The following is a 22,873-nucleotide window of genomic DNA, read 5'->3' as shown; positions in this document are numbered from 1 at the left end:
CAAGTACTACGAATATCTTCTGCCATTCTCTTTCATTTAATTTGCTGTTCCCATCTTACATTATAAATCAAACCTATTTATTGTCTACGAATAAAAATAAATATGGGTTCTCTGTATTCAGCCCCTTACATGGTCTCACAAGGATTATTTATTTGGTAACGCAATAAAAGAACATATAAACAAAACAATTGTATATTCTTAAAGATTTATGAAGTGCCGAGACCAGACGAAAGTAGGGATGGTTTTATTCACTTTGAAAATATTTTCAAGGTTTTATTTACACAAGACTATTTAAGCACAGGTACGTTACTTTACATTAAACCTATTGCTTGAAACGGAAGATCTGAAAAAATACAGTTTTAGTTGTTTCTCGAAAAACAGTAAAAAAATTGCTAGATAACTTTTATTGCTTATTTATAATGCAAACAAAAATAATCATAAAATAAAAGTATGTTTATAGGTGCATTTAAAAAATGTCCTCACTACTCAAAAATTGCGATAAACATTAGTCAATGTCGTGACTATTTCTTAAATCGCATAACAACCTCTACGGACAAAGGACCATCATGGGATTTGAGATCGCTGCAGTGCTAAATTACCTTTTTCTGTTGACGACACTGTTACATTTTTAAAGTACGATAGTAATCATCTTAATATAAATATTATAATATACATTAAAATGACATGTAGCAAATAAGTACTACATTAGATCGACAAGCTGGTTTTATTTACGCTCACTCTATTTATTTAGTTACTTTTAACTTTTCTATTAATGATCAAATTATCTTCCTACAGACAAGTAATAATAATCGTAAATTCTTTAAGCTGTTGAAAAAAGTTTCACAAGACTTGAACAAACATTTTTAATTTTTTACATCAATTTTAAATTTATTACTATTAATCGCAATCACATACAATTTTCTTCAATAATGAAGTTTGAGTCATGTCATAATATGTATTATTATTCAATAATACACCACTTTGTAAGAGAAGTTATATACCTGCGACATGTCCATAGAATGCGAGACTGACTTTCAAATCGCGATGATGAAATCATAGAATCGCTCATCACCACGTCTATTCGATGAAGACGCGTATCTAAAACAATATTTAAAAAAACGGCGAATGTTAAACTGTTCGTTTCATAACTGGGCTTTAGCAGTTATACAAAAGCATCAATACAATTATGTAAATGTGTTTATATGAAGGATGGTGAGCAGTTCCTCCTCGAGTTAACCATTGGCCTCCTCCAACCCTCAGTTGTTAATGACGTCATTGCAGTGATCGTAGAATGTAGTTGTCGCTACAGACGGCTCACTATTTATTATATCTATTTATATCGAATTAACTCAAAGAATACTGGAGCAATTATTAAATTCTATAGGCTATATTTATTTACAAAATATTAAGAAATATATACAATATTAATTTGGGGTAGGTCTATGGGTAAAAAAACAGATTTCATACCATCAAATGTTTCCCCGCGGTGTGCATGCCCAACTATTTCTTTACTCTTCTTAATTTTTCTCTGCACACAAAATTTTATCTTTTCGTTTCATTGTACATGTTAATTTTTCTTTTTATTGATTTTTGACTTTTTACTTTCACATTTTCTGTAGGCAAACACAATATTTTGGCGTTAAAGTTAACTAAAGAGAGATGAACACTGAAACTGAACATTTAACCCAAACGATTAAATGACTAAAACGAATATTTATTAAGAATTTATTTAATTGTGGCTTTTATTAATTTTTGTTCTGCAATTTTACAACACCATGTTGGTTTTGAAGATCATACTTGCGTAAATAAAAGACAATATTTGTAAAAAAACATTGTGTTAGCCGCTTAACTTAAGGGGCTGTGAATATTTATATATATTTTTTTTATAACTAACTAACCTTGGCCGGCGAGTTGGAGACAACGGATAGGCGCCCGTAGACACCGTACTTTCGTTCGTCTTCAGGTCTTAGAGTGCCCATTTTCTTCATCACTAAGTAGATCTAAAATAAAAAACTTATACGATGAAGTTTCAAGGTAGGTATGGAGTTCGCTGTTTTTCAAACCAGTGAGTGTTCTCATTCTTTATAAGATGTTCGCGGTTAAACAAAATACATTATTTATTTGTATATTGAGTTAACTCAACAAATTTGCAATTTCAATTGTTTTCTGAGGGCTGCATAGATTTGTGAATTAATCAAAATACCTGTTACTAAAGTACGTTGCAGTATAAACTTCCAACAGTTTGTCATAACCTCACCACCTCATAATTACCAGGACCAATACCAGTAATATTCGCAACATGTTGCATGCATACCTGTTCCAGCATTCCATAGCTGCGAATAAGAAAGTCTCGTTGCGCCAACAAATTTACACGCTCACGTTCCTCTTTCTCAATTATAGGGTCCGGCTCGTATGAACATAAAACATAAGTTGGTTTTGGTTCTTTCTCTTCGACCTAAATGCGTAAAAATAACCAAAGTTTTTAAAGCAAATTTCAAGATAAACGCATATAGCGACAAGCGTAAAGCTCGGTGGGCCTGGGTTCGATTCTCAGCAAATCCATAATTGTTTCGAAAGCGATCAAAGAAAGTGAAAGTACGAACGTATCTATAAAGAAAAAGAATGAAACTTAAAGAATTATGTCCGTTCCACACCATATATTATATCTATTTTCCTACAGCTAAGAACAGCTCGAACTTTCAATTTATAAAAGTATGTAAATTAGTAAAATAAGTAATAAATTAAGTTTTGAGTTTTTAATTAGTTAAGAGAAGTTTCGCTAGAAGTTAAGACTGATAATAAATTATAGATTTCTGTTATTTTTTTAAATTATTCATTGTTGTTGTTTATCTTGCTTTCTTTTTTGTGTTATGTTACTGTTAATAGTCGGTGCAAAGAAATTAATTATATAGATGTATCTGTGTAAAATTTTAAAGCTGTAACAGAACTAAAGATTCTATAACCATAAGTACTTTCGAGATATAATACCTAGAACAGGGGCAACGTAAATCTGATGCTATTTTAGATATGAACTTATGTTCAGATGGGTCTGTGGAAATTTGACAATCACAGAATAAAATACACATACAAATACCTATATTAGTAGAATACTTTTACATACACTGATGACCTGCTGAATCGAAGACTTGGCTGTTAGTTTCTTATCGTCCTTGATATCTTTCCGTTTAGGGTCTACCTTCGGTTTAATCTTAGTCTTGTCAGCGCTGGTGGTTGCTGTTACATTGGAAGTTACAGCACTCGCTTCATCTGGCGCTTTCTTCTCTTCTTTGCCTTTTGCCTGAGAAGGCTTCTTTAACGCTTCTGCTTTTGCTTTGATTTGCTGTAGGAATTACTAAATGTATCACAAATGATTTAGCCATTGCAACGTGTACATATAACCTTTCCTACATAATATTACCTGAAATTCTTCCCTCTGCGCACGAGTGCAGTCGCCACGCGCCCGCGAAGACGCGGTGCCTGTGTATAATGAACCAGATGGCTGCTGGAATAAGGAGGCGTACTGCTCACCTACTGGATATACGCGTCTGAAAAATATCTCAGTTATTACAATTATATTAGTGGAGATAAGACGCAGGTACAATGGAATGACAATTTTTAAAAGCACGTCTTGCTTGCTGCAGAATACTTATAAATGAAGATTTCCCAAACCTATATTTATCTCTAGCTATTGTAATTAATTACAACGTACTAGTGATTCCACAGATCCCATTTTCATTTAAAATAATGAATAAGATTGGTTGGTTTAATCCACTTCAATGAGCTACTCGAACTATATCTAAACCTACACCTTATAATCCCTTCTCCTCCTCCTTCTCCTTCCTCCATTTCCCTTACTCCACATATACATAGAAACGAAGATCATTTTAGAAACCTATGCATTGCTTGTAAAAATATGTATAATATAGAGAATATTCACGAGTATTGAAAGCTTATATCACCTGAAGTTTCCCAAATGCGTCTCCTCCCATTGAATTTGTGTCTGCCAAGGACTTTTTTCTGGTTCCTTCTCCTCTGTTGGTGTATATTCAGGGAACCTGTATATAATTCAGGTTCACTAGTTTTGCATTCAAATGGTTTAATAACAATATAAATATCGTGTAAAAACTAACTTGTTCGTTTGCAATAGTCTATCCCTAATCCTTTTCCTGTCTTCCTCCAAAACGCGTTTCTTATCGCATTGCCAGATATTAAGCATTGTAAAGGTGTCAGTTAAAAGATTTTCCTTAACTTCGCGGTCCAATTGAGTGTCCGTGTGAAAACTTGGGGAGTGGTTCACCTTAAAGTAAAATGTTCTTCTATATCATGAAGTACACTTATGAACGTCAACAGAAAAGATTTTAAATTGACACTAAATTTACATTGACTTCCAGTTCGCAAGTCAAGGGCGTAGAGAGGGCAAGAAGAACTGACAAGAAAATCTCCGCCACTAATTTTAATCACGAAATCAATTCCATGGATTAGGATTTTTTTTTTTTATAAAATAGGGGGCAAACGGGCAGGAGGCTCACCTGATGTTAAGTGATACCGCCGCCCATGGACACTCTCAATGCCAGAGGGCTCGCGAGTGCGTTGCCGGCCTTTTAAGAATTTGTATGCTCTTTTCTTGAAGGACCCTAAGTCGAATTGGTTCGGAAATACTTCAGTGGGCAGCTGGTTCCACATAGCGGTGGTGCGCGGCAAAAATTGCCTTGAAAAACGCTCAGTCGTGGAACGGCGGACGTCGAGGTGATACGGGTGGAATTTTTTATTCTGCCTCGACGTCCGATGATGAAACTCAGCTGCAGGTATTAATCCGAACAACTCCTCTGAACACTCTCCATGGTAAATGCGGTAGAAGATGCAGAGTGACCCCACATCTCTACGCAACGCCAAAGGATCGAGCCGCTCGGAGAGGGATTGGTTATCGACGATTCGAACCGCTCTTCGTTGGATACGGTCAAGTGGAAGGAGCTGGTACTGGGTAGCCCCCGCCCAGAGGTGAGAACAGTATTCCATGTGGGGCCGTATTTGCGCTTTATAGAGTTGCAAGCGGTGGCCCGGAGTGAAGTACCGTCTCGCCTTACTGAGCACACCAAGCTTTTTGGAGGCTAATTTAGCCTTTCCCTCCAAATGACCGCGAAACTGAACGTCGTTCGATATGTCAACGCCAAGTATTCCGATGCTGGCTGTGGCTACAAGAAGAGTGTTTTCGAAAAGAGGAGTAGCGACAAAGGGTATTTTTTTCGCGGAAAACGCGCAAACTTGTGTCTTCTTGGGGTTAAATTGGACTAGGTTTAGTCTACCCCAGTCCGAGACTCCACGTAGTAGAGTTTCGACTTCAGACACAAGTTTGTTCCGGTACTCATCGACAACTGCCCGAGAAATACCTGCCCGGCCAGTGTAAAGAGTATCCCAAGTGCTGTCGTCCGCATAGCAATGAATGTTGCTAAGTTACAACATGTCATTGATATGCAGAAGAAACAGGGTCGGGGATAGAACACAGCCTTGTGGGACCCCAGCATTCACGGGTTTAAGGTCGGAACATGCTCCGTCGACGACGACCTTGATGCTCCGATCGGCCAGAAAGCTGGAGATCCAGTCGCATAATTTCTCGGGAAGCCCGTAGCCTGGAAGCTTCGAGAGCAGTGCTTTGTGCCACACCCGATTGAAGGCTTTCGCTATGTCCAAACTAACCGCTAGCGCCTCCCCCTTGGACTCAATTGCCTCTGCCCATCTATGTGTAAGGTATACTAGAAGGTCACCAGCCGAACGACCACGACGAAAGCCGTACTGATAATCGCTAATCAGCTGGTGGCCCTCTAGATACCTCAAGAGCTGGCCATTAATAATGGATTCCATTATTTTGGAGAACAAGGAGGTTATAGCTATTGGACGATAGTTGGACGGATCAGAGCGATCACCTTTTTTAGGGATCGGGTGTATCGAAGCGGTCTTCCAGCACTTCGGGACAGTGCCGAGCGAGTACAGGTACCGGAATAGGCGCGTCAGGACCGGAGCCAACTCAGGAGCACAAGTACGCAGCACAATTGGAGGGATACCATCCGGCCCGCTCGACTTATGAATGTCCAAGGAAGATAGTGCCTTGCGAACAGCACGTTGCCGGAATGTGATTTCCGGCATTGAATAATCACACCGCGAAATCGTCGGTGGTGATCCCCCTCGGTCATCCAAAGTCGAGTTGGACGCGAAGAGACAGCCCAAGAGGTCGGCCTTCTCCTTCGCAGTGTGGGCGAGCGAGTCATCCTCCCTGTGCAGCGGTGGAATGGATGGCTGACAAAAATTCCCTTGTACAGCTTTGGCGAGAGACCAGAAGGCTCGAGTCCCCGAAGGGAGTTGGGCCAATCTCTCACCAAATCTGGCGATGTGCTCTGACTTTGCCTTAGCGATTTCCCGTTTGAAGCACCTGGAGGCTGAGTTATATGCTTTTTTATGTTCGCTGGTATTGGCATCACGAGATATCGCCGCTTCCGCCAATGCATTAAAGCATTCTCGCTTTCGACGCGATGCTGCCTTGCAAGAACGCTTAAACCAGGGCTGTGACTTGCCACCGATCGGCACCGCAGAAAATGGAATAAAGAGTTCGATGCCCTGCAGAACCACTTCGGCGACAGAGGCAGCGACGGAGTCTGGAGCTTCCGACGAAAAGCACATAGGCCCCCAAGGGTAGGACGCAAAGAAAGACCGCATCCCATCCCAATCTGCTGACCGATAGTGCCAAATACGGCGACAACCCGAAAAACGAGCCGAGGAGGGCGCGTAGTAGGCACAGTACTCCGGACCACACAATGATCCGATGAACCCAATGGCGGGTCAACAGAGACTTGATAGGTCTCCGGATGTGAGGTCAGCAGAAGGTCCAACAAAGAGGGTTTATGACCATCCACATCTGGTATTCGCGTAATCGCAGGGACCATTTGTGACAGGTCGTAAGCTAAAGCAAAGTCGTGAAAGGATCTTCCCGCGTGATCGGTGGTTTCCGAGCCGAGCCAATTGGCATGGTGAGCGTTAAAATCGCCAAGTATCACGATTTCAGCGGTAGGAACCCCTTCGAGCAGGGAATCTGTAGCCACTTGGATGTGCTCAATGAGTCGGTCAGTTTCGGTATTTCCGCTATGGGACCTATACAGGCATGCGTAGAATCGCGGATGGTCATCGCAGTCTACGCGCAGCCAGAGGCTAGATAGGTCCCTTCCTTCAAGCGACCCGAGGCGACGAGAACAGATATCCTCTCTGACGTACACGCAAACTCCCGCCCGCGGCACAAATGAATGTTCCAATTTGTACCCCGGGTAGGAGAGGTAGGAAGTATCAGCCGGGGAGGATATCTGAGTCTCAGTAAGGAAGAATGAGGCCGGCTTCGCAGTTTCGAGGTGAAAGTGAACCGCATTAAGATTAGAATTGAGCCCCCTAACATTGGTAAAGTCCACTGAGAGCGTGGAAGGGGATGCCTTCGGTAAATTCTTCCGTTTGCCCCGAGATCGAAACCTATAGTTTTTAGCGCAGTTTTTGCCCACCCCAGAATACGAAGGGCAGCCTGTGCATCCACCACCGAATACTGATTGTTCCGATGATGGACGCTCAGAGGGGGATTCTCCACAGCGGAAACGTGTGGTACCCCCCTGGGGTAATCTCTGTTTAAACTGCATCTTCATATTCTGGGGGGGGGGGAATTGATGGGCTCCGGGAGTCTCACTCACCGCACGAAACGCGAGTACAATAAGATGAACCTATTGCATCACTTCACGCCGGTTTTCTGTGAGATAGTGGTACTGCCCCGGTCGTGCCTGCCCGTTTGGCTGAAGCCCGAAAGCAACAGCATGGCACTCCCACTAGGAAGGGGGTTGACTGACTGCACTGGTGAAATAACCTCTGTCACAGGTTATTTCACCAGTGGGCGATGGGGTCGTCACGTCCCGACGCCAAAAAAATTTAAATTATCGTCAAATTTATAAAATGATTAAATCAATTAAACTACAAAAAAACAGCCACCTTTTAAAGTTCTTTAATAATAATTAACAATTCCATATTTACCTCCAAAATGAAGGGATGTAATTTGTGATCTAGTAGAATGTCGAAACCAAGTATCTCAAAGCAGGCGTGAACCTAGAATTCAAAATGTCCATGGAATTCTTATTTCTTTCTCAACATATATCAGTTAGTCTATAAATACGTATTGCTACTTCTTTGCAAAGTATAAACTAAAACTAATTAACTAAACCTATTTCTTAGTAACAAGGAACTAGTTTAACTACAGTCTATATTAAAAGATGGCATTGCTCGTAGTAAGACTGTTGTCCTAGTGACTTGAGCCATCCCTAAGGTTGGAACCCCGACTGTGCACCAATGGACTTTTCGTTCCATGTCTATATTTAACACTCGCTCGTACGGAGGTCATCATTATAAGGAAATGTTTCCATGCCTAAGAACTGTCGACGGCATGTGTTACAGAAGGCTATAACAAAAAAAATATCACGAAACAGATATAGAAATTTGTAGGTCAAACCAAGGATTCTAGCGCCAGTAATATTACTAAATAATCTAAATGAAAAGTGAATAAAAAAGATATATAACCATATCATGCGAAGGGAAGCACGCGTGATAGCTGTGCTTGAGGATGGGCCAGGCAGATATTATCGTCTTAACAATAACTTGATCTATGGAGTGCCATAATCGATCCAGATCTACGCCTTGTGACAGCAGTATTTTGTTCAACGTCGATATCTTACTGGTACATTACATTTATTGTCAAAATGATTGCAAATCGTATAACAGTTATTAACACAATTTCATTCATACATTTTGTAAACCGGGCCAGCTTTCATTTGAAATTCACAACGAGTACTTATGTTAAGCACGTTTTAAACTTTTTTTTAGTTTGAGCTTTCTTTATATCGTATAAATTTTTTAAAGCTTATTTTATTCATAGCCACAGTTAAGAATAGAACTCCTGTATTCACTTCATTTGGACGCTTAATTATTATTTTACAACTGTGTGCTTTTGATTCAATTGAATCTGTATACATACATAACAAGCAGACTTAACAACATATTTACTGAATTTATTTCATGGTCAGTCAGCAAAACGGAGAAATAAAATATTTTTTTTTATATAATGGCCACTTACATACATACATAAGCATAAGCAAACGACTCGAAAATCGACGATGGAAGTATGTGAATCAAAGCAGAAAGCTAGTAAATACACATTTCGACCCAAGGTCCTTTTCCATTCCGTGATCGCTATATTTTTATGCCGCGAACATATGTTTGCATACGAAATAACTCAGCCAACGTTATGCGTAGAAATTCCAACTTTTATACACAAATCTAAAAAGACATTACAAGAGGGTGAAAAAATAATTTGTCTAACCGTTTACTTCCCGCTTCAGAATCGTAGACATATGTCCTACTGTGCTTGTTAAGTGCATAGTTAGTGAGGTGCATGAACACATTCGTCGTGTTATTCACATTTGGATCCGCGTATCGACTTGTTGCAAATCTACAAAGTCGACGTATGAATTTGAATGCAAGTAAATTTTATTATATATATATATCCCTTTCAAGTAAATTTTAGTAAAACTTTAGATTTGAACTTTCATACTTTTCACGCTTAATGACTACACTTATTTTTATACAAATTCTTTTTCTAGGGCTTTGTTGACTTATCAATTGAGGCGGTTTGTTTGATAGTTATTTCGAGTATTTTTTTATATAACGGGAAAAATGGGCAGAAGGCCCACCCGATGTTAAGTGTGCTACCGCCGCTCATAGACGTTCACATTGGCAGAAGGCTCACAAGTGCGTTACCGGCCTTTTTAGAATTGGTACGCTCTTTTCTTTCAGGACGCTAAGTTGAATTGATTCGGAAATTCTGCAGTGGGCAGCTGGTTCCACATAGTGGTGATGCACCGAAATAACTCTTATTAAATCAATAAATTAGGGAATTCGAATCCAGTTAAATTGTCGGTATGAACAGATGAGGTTATATGAAAAATAAAGAGAATCGCTTATTGTTAATCTGATCAAATCAATTTAAGAAAAATTTACTACTTCAACAGAAAGACCATAACTTATGAATTCTTATCAAAGATGTGTTTTCACTTTCACAAACTTTATAAACAACAGTTTGGCCGCATGACGTTCAAATATTTTAATTTAATTACGCAGCTTTACAATAAATATTTAATATAAGAAATACCTAACTAGTCCTTCGTTATACACAAAAATCCTAAGCGGATCACAAGAAGTTATAAGGGTGTACACTCTTATGTCGAATTTGTACCCATCCACTAAATATGGCTTAGCTAAATATACCTGTAAAAAATATATTAATATTCCAATTTAAAAAAAAAATCTTTCGTTTCTAACAAAGAAAATTGACATTATAAATGCAGTTTTGATACAATTCAATTTTTTTCTGATACAACTTTTTTTTTCTTTTTACAGAACTGAACAGACGTTTGGCCACAATCCCATCCTTTAACTGGCCTATAAGAGGGCACGCCCGTCCAGGAGATGCTCCCATCTCGATGATGAGAGGAATGTTACAAAATATGTCAACTCAAAACATTAAGGGAAGGAAACTCTTGTACAAGTTTTTTAGTAATTCCAATTTTTATTTGTAGTTAATACTTAAAGTCTTATCATCAGAGCATTTCAAAAACTTTTATAACAAACCGAAAAATTTATTGTAAAATACAAATATTTTCTTAAAATAAATCAAATTTATACCTGACAGATGAGTTTATCAGTGGGTTTTATTTCTTTCAGAGATTTCGTAAGATAAATACCGCGGCCTTGACTGCCGCATTCTGGTTTTATAATAAATGTTTTATTTTTCCTTGATTTACTGTAATTGAGAGCTTCGCCAAAACTGAAAGCAACGTCGAATTGTGACACTATTACTTCGGGTTTTTTTGAAACCGATAAATACAAAGTATTTCTACAGTTTTTTTTATACATCAAAAAGTGCGTTGTATTCATTTAACCAGTCTAGTATGTAACAAAATCCATTAAGTTTGATTGAGCGATTTAAAACTTTTTCGAAACATTTTTACGAATGAAAATACACTTTTACTCATAAAATTTTAACTAGGCCGTACGTATTTGTATGTTCATTAAATTAGTTTAACACAGTGGCGGTTTTACAAATGTTCAAGGTGCGAAGTTTTGCCGCCCTTGCCCCTACAATTGTCATGGCCTATACTATTTTTACAATCCAACAATTTCGTTGAAATCTAACGTAAAATAATTTTTGGGTTTATATATAAACCATACAGTTCGCAGCTTCAAACCAGTAGTAGGACTAACATGTATGGGTTAATAGAGGATAAGGAAAGAGGGAAATACACTTTCTGCAATTTCGCTCTTTTCACTCATACAAAGTGGGAGTGGCGAACTAGCTGATTTACTCTAGAATATGGAAGTTTGCTACACCAAATGTACAATAACAAGTGGGAGAGGAATGTCATCGGCAAAATTTGTTGCAGAGTTCTATTTGTAAAACATTAGTGCAATGCAGTAATATTTATGATTTCTATGAGATATCGTTTCCCGTATTTGCCGTCCCAAAAATCTGCCGCCTTAGGCTCCAGCCTACTCTCAACCTGCTAGTCAATGCACCACTGGTTTAGCGAAACGTTGTTCATAAGCGTAATTTTAATAGCTTAACTACAATTGATTACACAGGCGTTCTAAAAATGATTTTTTACATTTTTACCTACGTTGAATAAAATATTATTATCAATACTAACTCTGCCGGTAGACACCATGTCTTGGGGAAAAAACTATATTCCTTCGGATATATTTTTTGCATTCGATTTAAGTTGCGAGCTAATAAATCTTTCCTGCAACAAATTAAAAATATTGTATAATATTTTCTCCTTCAGATGCAAAGCTTTTTATGTAGAATTTTTTTGAAGACTGTTGCGGTGGTGAGAAACCCAAGTGTTCTCCAAGAACTTGGGGATATGTGCGACGGCGAAGGTTGTTTGCGATACCAAGGGCCTGAACCAGCCAACCAACTGTATTTATATTATTTTTCTCGACATTACCTATCGTATTGGTTTAGCAGTACAGTATGAATAGTGTTCATGTTGTTTATGAATAAATAACTAATTATAAATTACCTTTAGTTAACAAATTATTTCTTGTTTTCAAATTCACAAATTGACAGGACGTGCATATTACTTATATACATAGGGTATATGTAATATGTACGCATTCGATTTTAATGGTTTCATAATTATTAGCTAGATTACGAGTCGTAGGTAAATGTAAATAGATAGAAAAACATTGTAACTAATGAACTATACCTGCATATCTCCAACATTCCAGGAAAATGATTAATTCGTTGAAATCTCTTCATTTCCTTGGCTCTTTCAACAGAAACACTCATATCAGTCCAATAAAAGTTCCAGGCGTCCTCTTCAGATACCTCTCTCATACCAAAAGCACTTGCAACTTTACGAATCGACTCATATCGACAATTTGTTAGGCATATTGTTATTTGCGATCTTAAATAAATATTTAATTTTAACCCATAATCTATTTAATATTACATATATAAAATGATGACTTGGTAGGGAAATGGGTTATTAGGTACGGGAAGCAAGTACTGTAACCCCTAAAAATTGACATAGGACGGACATATCTATTTCATTCATTAATGATTTTCAAATAGCGTAAGTCGAAAATTGTAAATTTTCTAACAAGTAGGCTTTCTGTGCCTTCCGACTTCAAACAGATATTGTTTCGGTAGAAATCGACTCCACCTAGGCGTAAATGATACTGGATTTTAAATAGTCTATTCGCTTGTCTTTTTAGTTATAAAATTAACCTTTTTCTTTTCTTCTTTTTTCGCGTAGCTTCCATAGGTATAATAGGTGCAGTCCTAGAAGTGGGTTGTGATGTGTCGTCTTCTCCATACAATTTGTTATCATAATTACGTAGTAATATTGATGTTAGATTCTCCATTTGATCATCTTTTACTATTTCTATAACTTTCTCATCTGTATGGAAAATGTGAATAAAAAAATCGATATTGAACGACCACTTTATAGATAAGAGCAATGAAAATTAGAAAATCTAATTATGATTTAATAATACCTTGGCCTTTCTCAGTTTTTCTTTTAATATGTTTTGACGTGTGAGGTATCTGATCTTCATCATTCAGGAGAGATTCTTGTAACTCCAACTATGATAATATTTATAGTAAGCTTAGTTAAATATAGATAATTTTAAGAATTAAATGTTCAATTTACATTTACCTCCATTTATGTAAATAAAAATAAGTAAAAGTAAAAATGAAGTCACAATATGTCACAGTTTAATCTGAGCATATTTAAGTCTGCCTTAAAAAAATAAAAAACTAAAGATAGGCCTAAATCACAACCCGACCTGAAAGAGAAATACATTATGACATGATTGAAATATTGAAAATTAATTTTACTAAATTAAAATACTAACAAACTCTGCTAAATCAAATTTCGATAATTTTTTGTGGACATTGTCGGACACTGTTTTTTGTTTTTGTGACTTGTCAATTTATTAATCAAATACATGACACGAGAAAGAATTATATTAATAAAATCAAATGATATCTCCGAGCAAAAATCTGAAAATATTCTGATTTATCGATATAAATATTTTGTTCGTTCCCTTCATAACTAAATTTAAAATATCGCTGAATCTGATTGAAAATATAACAAATCTTATATTGTTAAATTTTATTTGATATAAACACATGAACATATTCATGTTGATTTAATAAGTTTTCATTATACAAATCAACCAAAAACCCTCAACTCAAAAGTAAAACATACAAATAATCATTAAAAAAATTACCCGCCAATTTATTTGAGGTAATAACTTTTTGATCTTCTAAATTAACCGCGTTTCCTCGGAAATCAATGACAGATGTCGAAAGCAGGTATTTCTCTCATTCATTATAACATCTCACATTTTAATCGTAGAGTAGATGGCCTTGCATAATATCGTTATAATGTTGTATTGATGTAGTTTTTCTTATCATAAAGTGTCAAGCTCAATAAATGATCAAAATTATTTTAGGTATTTTATGCTATAGTATGAGAATGGATTTGGTACAATTTTGGAGGGATGTCGTTATAATACGGATTCATGTCTGATTGATGATTGATGACTACTTAGCTCATGCTGCTGGCAAGCCCGATTATAGTTGCTCTAGCGTCTCACTTTTGCCTAGTTTTGAATTGAAAGTATTAACCAGTTCCCCGAAAATCATCCACACAAAATTTTTGTTTTTGAACGCACCTTTATTATGACAAGTTGGCTGGTGGTCGATTGATAAAAAGTAATCTGTCATCTGTGGTCGCGCACTAGTCAAATTCTTGTGCTATACAAATTTTGCTGTTCCGCCAAAGTACAGAGTCATCTAGATTTGATAAAATGGCAGAAGGCCAAGAAGAACCAAAAAAGATTACAATCACAGTAAAAACTCCAAAAGAAAAACAACAAGTAGATGTCGAGGAAGATGCGGATATTAAAAAAGTAAGTACACCGTCTCGAAACCTCGCTTTCATGGCGTAATAACATAGATATTGCATACGCAATCACTGATGACATTTATTTAATCATTCGGCAACATTAATATAATCATTCGGCAACATTAATATAATAATTTGAACAAAATTTTAGCTCAAGGAAGTATTGTCACCTAAATTCAATGCCGAACCAGAGCAACTATGTCTCATATTTGCTGGTAAAATAATGAATGATGGCGATACATTAAAGCAGCATAACATCAAAGATGGGCTAACTGTGCATCTCGTGATAAAAACCCCACCGAGACCAGAGCCTGAAGGAGCTACCCGTCGCCCCCCAGGTTGGTTTTGCCGTATCATACCCAGATCGTTTAAATAATTCTAAAAAAATTGATAGAGTATTTATCTATAAGATTTTCTTATATCAAAGTTTTTTATTTTAGCGGATGTAAGCGCTACTCCATTTGGTCTAAACTCTTTGGGTGGACTTGCTGGATTGGAAAGCCTGGGTCTTGGTCAGAGCACTTTTATGGACATGCAGGTACATTCTTTACAACCATGAAATTCATCGATATAACATAATCAGTATTAGCTGTACAATCTTAAATTTTTCTTTTACAGTCTCGGATGCAACAAGAGTTATTATCAAACCCTGAAATGTTGAGGCATGTTTTAGATAATCCATTGGTTCAGCAAATGATGAATGATCCTGAAAATATGAGGACTCTTATTACATCTAATCCTCAAATGCAGGATCTTATGGCAGTAAGTAAACAATAATATTTTATAATAATAATATGTTTTTAACTTATTATAATAATTAATATGTTTTTAGCGAAATCCAGAGATAAGTCATATGTTGAATAATCCTGACCTCCTTCGACAAACTATGGAGTTGGCACGTAATCCAGCTATGCTTCAGGAGTTAATGAGGTCTCATGATAGGGCACTGTCTAATCTTGAAAGCATACCAGGTAATAATAAGTTACTCTTTATTATTAATAAATCAGATCTGTTTATCTAAGGCCTTGGGTTTGTGGTAAAAAAACCTAATTATTTTGATCATTATACAGTCAAAACTGTTTATGTCGACATCATTTAAATCAACTGATTATATTGACCAAAATCAAAGGTCCCAGTGGGTAAAAGTATTGGGTACCTAATAACAACGCCATTGGCTGTTGACAACTATTGGTTTTTATGATCAAATATGAGTAGTCCCTTCAGTATTGTTATAACAGATTTGACTGTAATCTTAAAACAGTCCAATAGGAAATAGGAGCAGACACATAGGTCCATTGGTTCAAACTATCATTAATCATAAGCTAGTAGGAGATTAGCCCTCTGTGTGTACATATTTGAAATAATTGGGCCAAAATCTTACCATTCTAATTGTAGATAATGTTTAGTATATTTTCACCAACTTTTGTATAGTATCATTTGTTTATGTTTAATTTAGTTAAATTACATTTAAATTGTTATTACAATGTCCAGTGCTTTGCTTTTAGGTGGCTATAACGCATTACAAAGGATGTATCGTGATATACAAGAGCCTATGCTAAATGTTGCTAGCAGCATGGCAGGAAATCCATTCTCAGGCCTAGTTGATAACTCAGGTATGAAATAATTTTAATATTTATTTAGTTTCTTTTTACTTGTGCATTTTTCAACATATATTTCTTACAGAAGTCTATTAATAAATAAATTTATTTATTTATTTGATTCTCCTACAGCTAACCTAAATAATATATAAAAATATATATTATACACAATACATATACAAAAAACATTTAAAAACTTAGGAGAGAAATAACGATGATTATTTTTCTCATAATTATTAGAAGCTTTAAAAGTTGTAATAAGCAAATTAAAAGAAAATATTCAACACAATTTTACATAGTGAAGTTATAATTTATATAAATGTCTCCATTTCTTGTGGGTTTAGTTATATAAATGTTACTAACTTAAATTAAATTGCATTATATTTTAAATTTTACACAAATTGTATATAAAATATCTTCAGATGGTACCAACCCTCAACAAGGAGCAGAAAATCGTCAACCACTACCCAACCCTTGGCAGCGTGGTGGGGGTGCAGCTAGCACAGGGACTACAGGGGCAGGTGCAGCCACAGGCACTGGACCTGGTCTGATCAACACTCCTGGAATGCAGTCCTTACTGCAGCAAATGTCAGAGAACCCTCGCTTAATGCAATCCATGTTGTCTGCACCATATACTAATAGTATGCTGCAAGCTCTTGCGGCTGACCCAGAAATGGCTTCACAACTTATTAATCAGGTATTTTGTTTGTTATTTTTAGATATTGACATTTGAACCAATCATCCACACCATAATATAAATAAGAACCCAAGAACAATTACCCAAATTAATGAATATGTGAAAAATTATCCATATGTTTTTTTAAATCAAGATGGCAACTTTATATTAATTGTAGTATTATACAATAATAGGGATAAAACACAAAACATATTAATAAGTTCTGTCCATAAGTTTTCTGTTGTTCTAGTTTTGGTATTAACCCCAAAAACAATACTTTCAGAATCCAATGTTCGCCAATAATCCACAACTTCAGGAACAAATTCGCACGATGATGCCTCAGATGCTGACTCAACTTCAGAACCCAGAAATGCAACAAATGATGTCTAACCCACAGGTAAGTAAAAAATAAAAAATAATTATTTGTGTCAGACTTCTATAAATAATAACTACATTGATAAAATTATTTTAAGTGAAATAAAAGTATTTTTATTGCATTACATGTAACATAAGTTACATGTTCGTTTGGAGTTTTAATCATGTATTAACTTGTACCATTACTACCGAGATATTGAAAGAACTTTAATAATTATGACATCATTGAATAAATAAAAGTTCAATGTAACAGAACAGAATCCTTTCGCACAAAACGGGTGATGCTACAGGAAGTATATATAAATAAAATTAATGTTTCACAGATAAAAAATACTTTATCACAAAATTTAAACAAATCGTGAACGGTATTATGATATAAAATGTTAAGGAAATATCATTAAAATACCGAAGAAAATGATTATTATTAAAACTTTACAGGCCTTAGGTGCTTTGCTGCAAATCCAGCAGGGTATGGAGCAGCTACGTGCGGCTGCTCCAAGCTTAGTGAATAACTTGGGCTTTGGCGCCGCTGCTGCCACAGCTCAGCCACCCGCTACGCCTGCGCCTCCTACAAATAACCCAGCTCAAGGTCGCCAGCAGCAGAACAGTGAGCTATTTACCCAGGTTAGTTCTTTTTTTTATTCTATAAAGTTTCAAAATTAGAAATACAAGTGTTTGTAATAGTAAATATCAACAATCAACCCCAAATCCTATATTTATTATAGAATATGTAATATTCTGCTGCAATAATTTTTCAATTTGAGTTTTTGTGTAATATTAAAAATTATGGCCTTAGTTTATGCAACGGATGATGTCATCAATGTCCAACGACCAGAATAGTTCCCAGCAGCCACCTGAACAGCGCTACTCACAGCAATTGGAACAACTTGCCGCTATGGGATTTCTCAACCGGGATGCGAACTTGCAAGGTATATTTCAAAAACTAAAATCCCAGTTAGATGGAGTTAGAATTCTGCATCCGTTTTACATGTTTAATTGGCAATTAGCCTTTAGTGAATGAACAAATTTAATTATCATTATAAATAATTTAAACTTTGGTATTATGCTAACAATTCTAAGTTTTAATATTTACATAATTATATTGCAGCATTGATCGCAACATTCGGCGACGTGAATGCGGCTGTGGAGAGGCTGCTGGCGCTTGGTCAGCTCTCTATGAGCTAACATACTCGTGCATAAATTTGACAGATTTACACCATAGTCTTGATACATAACATTACAATACATTTATGTCCTGTAATTATCAATATCGAGGCCATAGTGTACCCAACGGCTAATTGAGTTTAATTAATATACTATCGAAATAGTTGATAAATTTTTACTGTCGTAATCCATTCCTTTTCGTTTTAGTTATTATCTGTGACATTTTGGAGTCGACGGTTAATTCATTTTTTTTATAATAGTCTTAAATCATAGGGCGTGAAAATTTTACATGATTACAAGTGCAGAGTACATGATTTGTGTGGCCACTATAAACAACAAAGATTTGCAGATTTTAATAAAAAGGTTTGCTTATATTGAAGTAGAAAGAACTGTATTATTTTAATTACAGGCATGAATGGTTTAAGATTATTATATAGAAATGCCACATTATATTTGTGAACGGCGAATGTAAATAGCTTGCTTTGGGTGAGAAAAAGAAAAATTATGCATGCAATAATTACATTTAAAGATGAATGTGCTATTGCTTATGTACAGTCTTTGATGTAATGTTTGCTTAACAATTTTCAATTTTTGTTACATAATGTACATGTTTAGTGTGTTCCTCACATTGAATTTCATTATTTCACAAATTTGTAATTGCTTGGTTATATGAACACTGAACGTTTTTTATTATTGTTTTTAGAAAATGGTGGAGTGGGACCATAGACATAGAGAATGGATAAAACCAAAACCTCACAACTGTAATCTTGTGATAAAACATCAATTCGCTTGTTTGTCTTTGTCAAATTTTTGACTGTCTATTGCATAGTGAACAACAAATGCTCATTCTATTTATTCCCTATGTCTATGTCATACATAAGTTCAAGACTTTTTTTGTCTTGTGGTGGTAGAGTTTAATTCAGCTGTGTGCTCTAATTTATAGGATTCTAGTAAATTCTATTTAATTATGATACTTCTTTAAACTAGAACATATTGTTATTCAGTTATTTTGATTTTGGATTTTGTTGAGTTGCCTAAAATTCTATGAAATAATCATAAGAATACTAACATAGTATTGATAATGCCTATTTAAAAAAAAACAATTGTTTGTTATTGTATTCATAAATTTAATGTAATATCATCCTTTATATTTTTCCTACTGGTAATTTATCAGTTAAAGTTATGCAATTTGTAAAAGCCTATGTTGTATTGGGATTTGCATTGTAAAAATAAAACATATTATAACTTTGCTTCTATTATTATTTAAGTTTTGTTGGGAACATATTTTAAAGTATTTCTAGTTAATGATGTGTAATTATTTGTGACGGAATACAATTACAATAGAGATATTAAAATTGCTATTTTATTTGTCTAATATTAGCAAGTTTTACTAGTTTGGCTATGGTTAAGCGTTGTACTTCTAAAAAACTACATTTTTTGGCATTATAATCAAAGACTAATAATCCACTTTGGCTTTGCAATCTTATTTGAGTCTTTGCCTCAGATTGTATCTGTTTCTTTGATAATTTTTATATAGACAAAATCGTCTTCTCCGCCAGAAACATGTCAATTTTTAGAACTAAAACATGCTGGTTTCCTCACAATGTTATGTTGTCATAAAAGCATGTACGAGTCAGTGTAGTGATGTGTAGCCATAAAACATGCTTTTATGGCACAAAGAAAAATGACAGTTTTGTTCAACAGTCGTAACTGAGACACGAGACTTCAGTGATGAAAGTCGTACCTATATACGCCAGTACACTGCTTAGAGTATTTTACATTACATATTTATTTTCGTTTTTAGTTTTACCAAGTTTCAAAACAGTGATTGGGTTTGATTAATACAGAAATAATTTATACATTTAAGACAGCACAGCTAGGTTTTTTTTTCTACGTACTGTTCAAACCCCCGTTAGTGTTCAAGTGGTAGACTAGAAGATTGTACAGATAATAATTATGTTATCACGACAGACCAATTTTCTGTAACAATCTGAGCCCTGAGGTCAATTGCCAGTTGTCACTGTTACCTAGTACTAAGTTACTAAATAACAATTATAAATCAATTTTTTTACAATATTGTAAACATTTATTTTACATTTTATTTTAAAGTCAGATGAAATATAATAATCGGAAGAGATCAACAATGTTACGTCATATATAAATAAAATAAAGTAATTGAATACTGAATTAATCTACCCCATGGTTACATAGGTACTTTGCAATTAAATTTTTAATCCTAGACCCTACGAGAGTCGGTACTGATATCATATTAAATGAAAGTAATAATTAAAAACCAAATTGTTTAAGATATTTTTGAACATGAATTACCCTTTTCAGTTTTTAAAATGTACTCCCCAAGACAGAAGATATTGTGGTTTGCATTTAATACCAGAATTTTCATAATTTTCCTGCAAGCAGTCTTCAATGCTGTCATTCCAGATCATGATGCAAATGTTTTTATAAGTCCAGAAGACCCAACTTTAAGAAAAACAATAGCAGATTTTTTCATTGAAAAGATTTTTGGAGGATTCAAAAGATGGGATGGTCAGTATTTTATTCATATTTCCCAATATGGATATACATATGAAAACTGTTTAGCATTTTTTCCATTATTTCCATTAATTGTAAGACATCTGGCGAACCTTATCAATAGTGTATCAAACAGCTTTTTGAACTATCATAGTAACTTGCTAATATCAGCAACTTTGATTAACATTGTGTTTTTTATAAAATCAGCTGATGTATTACATAGACTAAGTCTTAGGGTACTTAAGAGTGAAAGCAAAGCTTACAAATCAGTGATTCTGTATTGTGTTAATCCAGCCAGTATATTTTTTGTTGCTCCATATTCTGAATCCTTGTTTGCTTTTATGTCATTTTATACTATGTTGAAGTGTACTGAACCAGAGACTTTAAGGTTTGCTAATATTGACATGATCACTGCTATACCTGTTGGGTTTTCCATGATAACAAGATCTAATGGGTCCTTGAACTTAGGATTTATATTTTATACCAGTTTTAAGAATACAATTGAGAAAACAATACCTGAGATAATGTACAAATATAGAACATTGAAAAATAAAATTATTATTCCTGCATTAATGTTACCATTACTTACATCAGCTTTGGCACTGTTCATGACTACAATAGTAGCTATAATGCCATTTGTGTTGGTCCAAGCCTATAATTACTTCAAGTTTTGCATTGTAATTGAAAATACTTTACCAGAATTTCTATTAAATTCAGAGTTTGTCTTACCAGGAAGTGCAGAAAGTCCATGGTGTAATAAAACATTGCCTTTTTCATATTCTTACATCCAAAGCCATTATTGGAATGTGGGTTTTTTCAAATACTATCAAATTAAACAGTTACCAAATTTTATATTGGCTCTGCCTGTTTTAGTTCTAATTTTATATAATTGTTTGAGTTATGTAAAAAATAATATAAGGTTATTTGTAAGGCTTGGATTGAAAGACAATATATCATACTTTGGGTATACAACTAAGATTAGTTGTAGGCCTAAGCAATATTCTAAAGGATTTGGGACCAATGACCCAGTATACTTTGTGTATGTGGTGCATGTAATGTTATTAACAATCTTTAGTATAATGTTTGTTCACATACAAGTTACAACAAGGCTTTTAGCATCTGCAAGTCCTGTCTTGTATTGGATATGCTCAAATAAAATTAATGTGGGTCCCACCCCAACATCTGATCAAAATACAATTAATGAGCATTTTCGGAGGGTTGGCATGGGAAAGAGAATACCATCACATCATTTATCTATTGCCAATTTGGAGGGTATTGATAACATGTACAGTAAATGGAAAACTTTTATCATAACCCGCAGAATGCCTGACCCTCAGTCCCGCTTCATACAATGTTATTTTATTGGTTATGTTGTAACTGGTACTATACTGTTTTGTAATTTCTTACCTTGGACTTAATTATCTGATCAAAGCTTTATATGCTCACATATCATTGTCAAACATCATATCATTTTTATTGTTAGAACATTGAATAGATTATTAATAGAATAAGTCAATTTATTAAAACTTTTGCTTAAAATTCAATAATGCATGGGGCCTTTAAAATAGTCAATTTTCAAGTGTAGACCTTGGAAATTTTAAAATGTTTTAACATTGCACAATGCAGCCTTTTACATTGTAGGTAATAAGATTTTAGTAAAGTCTAGTCAATAATAGTTAATTTATAGTTATACAAATGCTAGGATGATTTACCTATTTATGATGTTATAAGCTTAGGTAGGAATTGATCTCATTTTGATAGTAATGAAAATGTATCTGCATTTTAAAATGGTTTCTCAATTTTTCATAATAACTTAAAGAATGATAGATACCAAAATGCACTGTTATCAATGGTACAGCAAGTGGAGCTACTGCACCATAATATTGGGAAACAGTAATATGTATGTATAGTAAATATAGAGTAACTTAAATTTGCCTTAATGAGTTGTTTGCATTAAAAGAACACACAGCTAAATAAGTATAGCT

The 22,873-nt window shown here is 35.0% G+C and overlaps 3 protein-coding genes across 4 annotated transcripts; 2 read left to right on the top strand and 1 right to left on the bottom strand.

Moving 5' to 3' along the window:
• Positions 1 to 176: 176 nt before the first annotated feature.
• LOC123707324 (tubulin polyglutamylase TTLL13-like) lies at positions 177 to 13,554 on the bottom strand. 2 transcript variants are annotated; one of them, XM_045657255.1, is made up of 20 exons: positions 13,489 to 13,554; positions 13,290 to 13,419; positions 13,129 to 13,216; positions 12,860 to 13,031; positions 12,336 to 12,536; positions 11,775 to 11,867; positions 10,753 to 10,894; positions 10,220 to 10,335; positions 9,392 to 9,520; positions 8,593 to 8,746; positions 8,053 to 8,124; positions 4,131 to 4,297; positions 3,960 to 4,055; positions 3,419 to 3,545; positions 3,122 to 3,340; positions 2,315 to 2,455; positions 1,899 to 2,000; positions 1,468 to 1,528; positions 1,002 to 1,098; positions 177 to 343 (listed from the first exon to the last, which is right to left on the bottom strand). In XM_045657255.1, exons 2-20 carry the CDS (start codon positions 13,293 to 13,295, stop codon positions 307 to 309), a joined length of 2,220 nt encoding a protein of 739 aa, XP_045513211.1. In that variant the 5' UTR covers positions 13,296 to 13,419; positions 13,489 to 13,554; the 3' UTR covers positions 177 to 306. The 2 variants fall into 2 exon arrangements, 1 of the variants encoding a protein (XP_045513211.1); XR_006753478.1 differs by lacking the exon at positions 177 to 343 and having other exon boundaries at positions 1,011 to 1,098; positions 1,468 to 1,613.
• An 813-nt stretch (positions 13,555 to 14,367) lies between these two features.
• LOC123707265 (ubiquilin-1) lies at positions 14,368 to 19,714 on the top strand. The gene is made up of 11 exons (XM_045657164.1): positions 14,368 to 14,550; positions 14,698 to 14,884; positions 14,987 to 15,084; positions 15,165 to 15,308; positions 15,379 to 15,517; positions 16,052 to 16,159; positions 16,567 to 16,841; positions 17,104 to 17,217; positions 17,634 to 17,819; positions 17,992 to 18,124; positions 18,304 to 19,714. Exons 1-11 carry the CDS (start codon positions 14,449 to 14,451, stop codon positions 18,378 to 18,380), a joined length of 1,563 nt encoding a protein of 520 aa, XP_045513120.1. The 5' UTR covers positions 14,368 to 14,448; the 3' UTR covers positions 18,381 to 19,714.
• Positions 19,715 to 20,408: 694 nt separating this feature from the next.
• Positions 20,409 to 22,494, top strand: LOC123706925 (GPI mannosyltransferase 2). Its single transcript, XM_045656568.1, has 2 exons — positions 20,409 to 20,570; positions 20,697 to 22,494. Exon 2 carries the CDS (start codon positions 20,705 to 20,707, stop codon positions 22,304 to 22,306), a length of 1,602 nt encoding a protein of 533 aa, XP_045512524.1. The 5' UTR covers positions 20,409 to 20,570; positions 20,697 to 20,704; the 3' UTR covers positions 22,307 to 22,494.
• Positions 22,495 to 22,873: the final 379 nt, after the last annotated feature.

The sequence above is a fragment of the Pieris brassicae genome, chromosome 3 (genome assembly GCF_905147105.1).
Source record: "Pieris brassicae chromosome 3, ilPieBrab1.1, whole genome shotgun sequence".
Taxonomy (NCBI): Eukaryota; Metazoa; Arthropoda; class Insecta; order Lepidoptera; family Pieridae; genus Pieris; species Pieris brassicae.
The sequence above is the reverse complement of the archived record's forward strand: the minus strand, read 5'-3'. Positions and strand labels throughout refer to the sequence as shown.

Excerpts from the sequence above, each read along its gene's own strand:
- LOC123706925 (XM_045656568.1), top strand. The coding sequence starts at position 20,705 with ATGTACTCCCCAAGACAGAAGATATTGTGGTTTGCATTTAATACCAGA.
- LOC123707265 (XM_045657164.1), top strand. The coding sequence starts at position 14,449 with ATGGCAGAAGGCCAAGAAGAACCAAAAAAGATTACAATCACAGTAAAA. Across the intron at positions 15,518-16,051 it reads TAATCTTGAAAGCATACCAG|GTGGCTATAACGCATTACAA; the intron begins GTAATAATAAGT and ends CTTTGCTTTTAG. Across the intron at positions 16,160-16,566 it reads AGGCCTAGTTGATAACTCAG|ATGGTACCAACCCTCAACAA; the intron begins GTATGAAATAAT and ends AAATATCTTCAG.
- LOC123707324 (XM_045657255.1), bottom strand. Across the intron at positions 4,056-4,130 it reads AGACTATTGCAAACGAACAA|GTTCCCTGAATATACACCAA; the intron begins GTTAGTTTTTAC and ends AATTATATACAG. Across the intron at positions 2,001-2,314 it reads GCTATGGAATGCTGGAACAG|ATCTACTTAGTGATGAAGAA; the intron begins GTATGCATGCAA and ends TTTTTATTTTAG.